Below are 9,021 nucleotides of genomic sequence, written 5' to 3'. Positions count from 1 at the left end.
GTCAATGACATGAGACAAAGTATATGTGAACTGCTGTATGAAAAGTGAATTTACTCTGTAAATCTTCACCCAAATCCTAATAAAAAAAAAAAAAAGGTCTTCCTTAGTAAAAAATATCATTTGAAAATTTACTTAACATTTGCCATCATCTGTCAGAGAGATTGAAAATTAAAAATGTATTACTCAGAATTTCCAAACCAAGTAAGTACAAAAGAAATTTAAATAAACTCTTTCATTGTGTTTTAGGTGAAAGTTTATACAGAAAATTACATTCCAGTTTAACAGTTTTTATACAAAACATTGACATTGGTAACAGTTTTCACAACGTGACAGCACTCCCACCATTTCCATTCTGTTTGTTCTGTATATCTTCTCCCCTCTAGGTTAGACATCTTTAAAGCTAAATATTTTTCATCCCATCCAGTCAGCCACTTTAGCAAGATTTTTATAATTTTTACAGCATTTTTTATACATATAAGATAGTTTTGATTTTTTTAAAAACTGTCAGAATACACTGGCTTGGTTTGCCTTATAATCACACTTTTTTCTTTTTTTCCCTTATAAGTCAGTTCTTAAACATTAGAAACTAAACAGGCTGTGTAAGAAGAAATTATACCAAGACACAGAAACATTTTCTTTTGATAGGGTTATTAGTCAAGGAAACCAGGTAACATGTATCTTGACTTCATGAGGAATTTGGTACTTCTTAATATTCTTCATGGATAAAATGAAGAAATACTAGTTGATGACAGTATGGTTAGGTGAATTCGGCCTATAGTTATGTGTTTACTTGCAGAGTTATATATATTTTTGCTAATTTTCACCCAGTGTGATAAGATCTTTTTGAAACTATATGATTTTATTTTATAGTATTTGATTATCATACCTAGGAGTTATTCCTCCTAGAGGAAGGACATTTGTAGTTTATATGAACTTGCCTTTTAGTCTATATCTAGGGTTTTGTTGTTGCTGTTGTTACCTTTTCCCTATGTCCTTCTTTCATGTAGGCTTTGATTTAAAAAAAAAAAGATTAACCAGAACCAAAGGAACTAGCATTTTGCTAATCTACTTATAATAAACAAAAGTATATAATAATAGGGAAAAAAAGTCTCAATTTTTTGTTTGCTTTGCTTTGCTTTTATATGGATTGGTATTCATTTATTAATATTCTTTGGTTATAGTTATTCAGATGATTATGCATTCACCTAACCATACTGTCATCAACCAGTATTTCTTCATTTTATCCATGAAGAATATTAAGAAGTACCAAATTTATTAAAATCGAGATATATGTTACCTGGTTTTCTCAACTAATAACTCTACCTAAAGAAAATGTTTCCATGCCTTGGTATAATTTATTTTTACTGAGCCTGTATTAGTTTCTAATAATGTTCACTGATGAATTTTACAATAGATCAAACAGTTGCTGTCTAGCGGACTCTTACAATAATTTCTTATTTACGGTAATTTTTTCTTACTGAGCCTGTTTATTTTCTAATGTTTAAGAATTGACTTTGCTCCATAGGGTTTTCAATGGCTAGTTTTTTGGAAGTAGATTGCCAGACCTTTCTTCCAAGGGTTCTTTGGGTGGACTCAAACTTCCAACCTTTTGGTTAGCAGCCAAGCATGTTAACTATTTGCACCACCCAGAGACTCCTGCTATAGATCAAGGATTGGCAAACTATAGCCCATCCATTTTTGTACAGTCCATAAGCCAGGAACAGTATTAGCATTTTTAAATCACTGAAGAAAAAGCAAAAGAAGAATAACTGCATATCATGACAGTTATATGAAACTGAAGTTTAAGTATCTGTAAATAAAGTTTTACTGGAACACAGCCATGCTCATTTTTTCATGTATTTCTGTGGCTGCTTTCACACTACTACAGCAGAGATGAGTAGTCAGGACAGAGACCATATGTCTTGCGAAGCCTAAAATACTGATTGTTTAGCTCTTTACAGAATACGTTTGCTAACATTCGCCATAGATTGATGTCAGCCTCTGATTTCCAGATTCTGTATTTTTTCAAATCCCCTCTGAAATGAGTTCTCTGTGTTAAGATTTCTGGTATTTCTTTTATTCCACTGGTTCTCAACTGGAGCCAATTTTGCCACCTAGGGGATAATACCTAGAGATATTTGTGGGTCACAACCAGGGGCAGGGCTTATTACTGATAATCTGATGGATAGTGACTAGGGATGCTGCTAAAGACCCTACAGCGCACAGGACCGCCCCCCATAAGAAAGAATTATCCAGCCTAAAATGCCCATAGTGCCATGATTATGAAACTTTGTTCTGCCTCTGTGGTTTCCTAAATCTGAACAAAAGTCCCATTTGCTCCCAGAATCCACATTAATTGTTTCAAAAAGAATAAGTAGTAACGTCACAGAAAGATGGCTTGAAACTACTTTGGATTTTACTTACTGTATTGGAATATGTTTTGCCACATAATTAAAATCTGATTTTAACTGAAAACCATGAAGTCACTTTTGTGTTCTTGAAAATAGTCTTAGATTCCTTACTAATGAAGTACAAAAATGTATGATAAGGGCAGTAAAAAATAAAGAAAAGTAATAAATCTGACTACCAAGGGTGTAAAGGGTATATACTGTGTGCCAGCTGTTATGTGGAGCAGTATCTACCCTTTTGGAGGGCAGCATGGCACTATGTAGGAGCTCTGCTGGGGTAGTGGGTAAGACATTCTGCTGTTAACCAGAATGTTAACATTTAACATGGTTTAAATCTACCAGCTGCTCCATGGGAGGAAGAGGAGGCAATCTACTTCCATAAAGACTACAACCTTGGAAATCCAGTGGGGGTTGCTATGAGTCAGAATTAACTTTATAGCAGTGAGATTTTTTGGTTTATGGCAGTGTGTCCGAATATGAAGTGTTCATCCCGTGATGCAGCAGTCCCTGTAAGGAATAGCCCTTTACTTTTAAGAAGATAATTTCACAAATATAAAAAGACTTAAGTTCAGAGTGATTTGTCACACCTCTGTTGTTATATTGGTAAAAAAATTTATAGTAACCTAAATTACTATTTTTTTTTATTTTAACATAGTTTCAGACACATTTAATTCCAGACATTCAGAAAAGGACAGAGAATTCATGCATACTGTTCACTCTTATCCCCTAAATGTACATAAGTATATCTTTGTTTTTCCATCTCTGTCTCTCCTACTCAATCCCTGAAGCCCCCCCAAACCTATACATACTTCCCCCCCCCCCATAAATCTTTGTAGAAATGGTTTGGGTCAGCGTCTGACCTCCTCTACCTTCATAAGTAGGGAGAAGGATCAAGATCAACAGTCTAAGTCTGATTCCTCTGAGGCAGAGGTCAGATACACCTCCACACTCCGACCTTTTTACCAGTTCTGATACCAACTGCCCCTTCCACAGCACTATTTCTTACTGATTCACTGCAGTGGCCACACAGAACTCAAGAGACAATATTCATGATTATGGGGTTTATTAGGGAAGTAACAGATTACAATTCAGAATCAGAAACAACTCTGTAGACAGGTCTTCGATGAGAACAGACTCCTCCATAGTGCCCACAGGCGTGTCTCTCTCTCTGCCCACCTCTCTCTCTGGCTGTCAGCTGCTTGGCCCCACGGGCTTTGCCCTGCTGAGGCAAGTGTAACAAAGCTCTTCTAGCATTGCCAATAAATACATAGATGCACCCTACTCCACCAGTAAGCATTGCCCTGAAGGCACTCAGTTTTATTGCTCTGTGGGTCTGGAAGCTCACTGAGCTAACTCCTGTTGGGTCTCTTGGCTGCCCCATTTCTCATCATCTCTCTAGTGTTACAGCTATTTCCTGGATCAAGGAGGTTCAGCAGAGGGATCTTGGATCCAAAGGACCCACTTCACTCTGGCTCTTCTTCCTTGATGGTAGTGAGATTCCCTATTTTCTGCCTCTGGGATGGCTCATTTTAAGCCAAGTGAGATGGCAAAACAGACCAGTTCCCACCTTAGGGTTCCATTTACCTTATTTGCATGGCCCTAATCCCACAAAGATGGCATGTACCTTATTTATACGATTAGCAAGCTGTCCATTCCCCTAGGTGGGCCACAAGCACCTCACATTTGCATAGTCCTACCCAGTCATTTGGTGAGTTACAAAGACTGTGGCTAGCAGGGCCATATTTATTCACTGCACTGCCACCATTTAAGAGTATGTTGCAGGCATGATGCCCCTTCACCCATAAACACTTCAGTGTGAATATCCAGAATCAAATAATTTTCTTAATAACTACAGTATAATTCTAAAAATCAGGAAATATTGAAACAATTCTAATACCTAATCCAAAGACCTTATTCATATTCTACTGATTGTCCCAATAATGTACTTTTATAACAAAAGGACATCCAAGATGATATGTGGCATTCAGTATGCATGTCTTTTTAGACTTTAACCTTTTAGTCTTTAACCAGGAACAGTCCCTAGTCTTTGTGTCTCATAACATTGTCTTTTTATTAGAAGTCCAAGCCTATGTATGAAAAGTCCTATGCTAGCTCCTTGATGATCAGATTCAGGTTGTGTTTTTTGACAGGAATGTCACAGAAATGACCTTCTGGGTACATCATCTCAGGAGGCACATACAGTCAGTCATTTGCCTTACCATCAAGGTTGACTTTGACTGTTTGGTTAAGGTAACGTCTGCAGGTTTCTCAGTTACTATTTTACACTTTGTAAAGTTACTATTTTATACTTTGCAATTAGGAAGTATTCTGTGGGGAGATGCTTCAAGACTGTAAATATCCCATTCTCAGCCAGTGCAGTCTAAATAGAACTTTGTCCAGAAAAGTTATGGAAATGTTTATAATCAGCACTTTCAGTATAGTAGCCACTAGCTACATGTAGATATCGAGTACTTGAAACATGAGTAGTGCAACTGAGGGACTGGGTCTTTCATTTATCTTAATTAGTGGGAATTTAAATTTTAAATAGCTGTATGGGCCTGATAGGAACTCTAGTAGCATAGTGCCTAAGGCACTTGACTGCTAACCAGAAGGCTGGCAATTCAAACCCACTAGCCACTCCTCAGAAGGAAGGTTGGGCAATCTATTTCCGTAGTGATACTGCCTCAGAAACCGAATGAGGGTTTGCTATGAGCTGGGTCCAACTCAATGACACATAACAACAACAACATGGGCCTGATGGCTACAGTATTAACAGAGCAGCCCCCATACCAATCATAGCATCTGTTGATGGTTCTTTCCTGAATTAGTTATTACTATGATGGTTGCCAAAGGGGGTTTTCTAATTGTATCATTCTTTTCATTTTAGTTGACATTCTACTTTAAAGAATAGCTTTCCCTTCTCCCTCATGTATGTATTAACAGTAACCTAAATATATTTACATTTGTTTTTACACGTGTCTAAAATTTGAATACATGCTTACATGTTTCACAGGTCAGGACTTAGGTATGAATTTTATACAATAGTTTTATATGTAATCTTACTTTTTTGTATTGTTTGATTATAACAAAAATGTATATAATAAAACATTTGCCAGTTCAAGACTTTTAACATGTACAATTCCATTACATTCATCATGTTGTACAGGTGTCACAACTATCTGTTTCCAAATTATTCCACCACTGGGAACAGAAGAATCAATGCCTCTTAATATAGGACTTACCACCTGCTGAATAATCCACACTACTACTGGTCTAGATAGAAATTTATCGAGTCTAGAATTTGATATTACGGAAACTATTGCACATGAAACAAATTACATAATTTTTTGTCTTTAAACCTGTATTTGTATATAATTAATGGCCATTTCCAAAATTCTGATATTTTACAAACTTAATGTATGTGATTTCTGATGCTGTACATTTTCAGTAAACTTGTCCGAGCTGTTTGACCTAAACAAATTAATAATTTATGTCCCCTTCCTTTCTAGGGAAACCTACAGTTGCTGCAGAACTGCCTGGCAGTGTTAAATGGAGACACATAAGCCACACTCCACCTTCCTGTTAAAAGGGCTGCCTTCCTTCAAATTTTATTTTTCTTTTCTTAATGATGTTAGGCATTTACCGCTCACTGGAGACAAGAAAGAAACAGCTGACAAAGTGCATAGACTCTTTTTCCTGATCAACATTGGAGCGGTGTGTCCACAGGTGACCAGGTGTGTGGTGTAACCCTGCACTCCTGCTTCCAAGTGTTCTGGGATCATTGTCAACCATTGTGCACTTCCTATTCAAAAGCCCAAAGTGCAGCCTTCTTTTAAGTAGCCTCTATAACTGTGTTTATTTTATAAGTAGTACTCTGTAAGGCTGCCAATTGTATTTACCTTTAAGTAATTTCTAAAGTTTAACCTTTCAAAGTACATTATTCAAAAGATACAACGATTGCCGTTACCTTCTTTTGGATTTTGTTTTTTAAAAACGCTGTATTACCACCTTAGTTCATCCATGCATCCTGGTAAAACATCGTAATCAGACTTATTTTTAATTAATGAGCATTTCTTAGGTTGGGGACACAGTTTATGTAATCTTTTTGATTTCTGAAGAGAAGCAAATGCATTAGTATGTTTGCCTTAAACTTGTAGACTAAACCAGTTACTGGAAAATAAACAGTGATAGTTCTTCACTCTTTGGCCATTGTCTCACTCGCTAGAATTTGGAGTAGCTATAATAAATCTACTCCTGTATTATGCATTACAGTGTAGGTCTTGATGATTTTTTTTTCTTTTTTTAAACTACATATTACATAGAACAAACATATATACGTTATATGTAAAATTACATATTACATATAATGAAGTTCACTGATCCCTTTACAGAAGAACCACCTGCTCTTTCCTATGCATTTAGCACTTCACAGGAGGTAGAACTGGGCAGAGAGGCAAGTTAGAGACAACGGTTTCTGAAATACATGAGCAGAGAGTAGAGGCTGCTCTGAATTCCGTCCCTAGCTCAGCCCATCAACCCCACGACACATGCCAGCAAGCCATGTGGTGATTGTCATGTCTGTGTACAGATTGGTGTGTAGAGGGAAATAGGTCTGCTACAGGGAACAGCGCTTGTCTGGTGTGGGTGGAAGGGAGAATAGTAGAGTATTTCGGATGAAGTGTGGTATATAGAAAGGATCGTAGTTGTCACTAGTTACATTACAAATACTATTGGCCTTTCTGATGGGAAGGAACGTGACTACGTCATTCCTAGTTCAGGGTGACTAGTTGGATTTTCCCACTGTCTTTTTCTAGCTGTTCTCCCGTCAGGAAATCACGGACATTAGGCCTCGGCAGCCCACGAGTGGGTTCCTAGCTCGTTTACATTTCCCCAAACCGTTCCTGAAGGACGCCCGGTCTCTGTCTCATCGCCGGTGGCGATGGTTCTTGCCTTTCTCAGCAGCATGTTCTCTTGCTCGCTGATGTGCTGGTTAAATGTTTCGTCTCTGACATGTTCCCCGATGCCAGTTGAACTGTTGACTTTTCTCTTGTTGGCTGAGAGATCTGTGCGTTTTGTCCTCCATGTAACAATATGCCTGTGTGATGCCCACCAGCAGGTGAACACGGACCCAGAGTCTAGCTTCTGAATCCGGGTCCAGCCTCCTCACCGGCTGCCCTTATGGCCTCAGGCAGGGCCGCTTGACCCCCCGCGATTACTCTAAAGGACATATTGACCTACCTCACAGGGGTGTTGTGAGGATTAATAAATGTTGGTACAGTGCTCTGAAAATGTGAAGCTGCTGTATAAATGCTAAGAAATGGCAAACACAGAGCAAAAAGCCCTCGCTGTTTCACGTATTCGTCAGCTAATCTGTTTCTACCAAGGGGATGGTTTTCAGGAAAGGGGCTAGAGCAGAAGGCGGAATGGTACGTCCCTAAGCCCCTGGTTTACACTGAGCACTGGGGCGGGGGCGGAGGGTAGACTGACTGCATATTAGTGTGTTGGGGGGTGCAGCGGAGTTGCTTGATAAATGTACAAAGCAGTTGACAATTACCTTTCCCAAGAGAGTCTCACTAAGAAAACCTATAGATAAGGTAAAAAATGTGTGGTACTTCCACAAGGGCATACTTAGGAAAGGTTCTACTTGGTACTTTTAGAATTATAGAAAATACTAACCGATAGCTAACTGCTGCTCTGATGAGAATGGCCCGGCCTGGATTCATTGCTGTTGAACTGAATGAGGCATCCATTAGATGTTTACTGACCATCTTGTGCCTGGGTGACGCAGGAATACAGCTGGTGGCAGAGAAGCAGCCCTGCACGATTACACGAGGAGTGAAGTACAGGCAGTCCCCATACAACCCGTAGTTAGGAACCAACCCCCGTAGAGCCCATTTTGTTAAAACTTCGGAGGTATGCACAGTTGTTCTTAGGAACAAAAGGGCACTAGTTTGTAACACTCGTCAAAACCTTGTTATTACTATATTACTATGTTAAAGCTGTTTTAGTGTATCCAAGAAGTGTTTCTTGAATATTTTCTTTTGCATAGAAAGATACACCATATACTGTATACTAAGACAAACACTTGACTGACTGACATCAGATACGGACCATAACTAACTGTTCTGACTTACATAGAAATTCGACTTAAAGACAGACTTAGGACAGAGCTAGTTCAACATCCCTGGACCGCCTATATTGTAAGACAGTCCTTTGCGAGCTCATTACCTTGTCGAAGGTGTTAAATGACAGATTCAGAAGTCGAGTCAGAAAGGATGTTAACACAGATTTGAATTGGGAGTAATCCAAATTGCTGCAACAAGAAAGTCTGGCACACAGCGGAAGCTAAGGAAGAGCTTTGATTTGAGAAAGATCATAGTCTTATATAAAAGGCTTTGAGGAAGTTGAGAAAAAGGGAATCGTTCTGGGGAGTGGTCGTTTAAGCAAAGGTGGGTCCTTTCAAAGGTTGTGATTAGGTCACACGTGCTTTCTTTCCTTTGTAACAGGTGTAAGGGTTCTTGGCTTTACTACGATGACATCTCAAGAGAATGTGGGTTTGGGAAATACAGTTAAGAAAGGGTTTTAGCAAAAGACAGGCATATGAGTTGAACGT

General features: G+C 38.6%; 1 protein-coding gene across 1 annotated transcript in view; it reads left to right on the top strand.

Annotated features, from left to right (window-relative positions):
• The window catches only part of SNX6 (sorting nexin 6), a 50,084-nt gene extending 44,113 nt beyond the window's left edge, over window positions 1–5,971 (top strand). Inside the window, exon 11 of the mRNA XM_042780648.1 lies at window positions 5,918–5,971. Within this exon, the coding sequence (XP_042636582.1) occupies window positions 5,918–5,971 (54 nt within the window). The remainder of the gene's footprint in view (window positions 1–5,917) is intronic.
• The last annotated feature ends 3,050 nt before the right edge of the window (window positions 5,972–9,021 follow it).

The sequence above is a fragment of the Orycteropus afer genome, unplaced genomic scaffold (assembly GCF_000298275.1).
Source record: "Orycteropus afer afer isolate SDZICR_OR568_19922 unplaced genomic scaffold, OryAfe1.0 scaffold00051, whole genome shotgun sequence".
In the NCBI taxonomy this organism is placed as follows: Eukaryota; Metazoa; Chordata; class Mammalia; order Tubulidentata; family Orycteropodidae; genus Orycteropus; species Orycteropus afer.
This window is presented reverse-complemented; position numbering and strand designations above follow the sequence as displayed.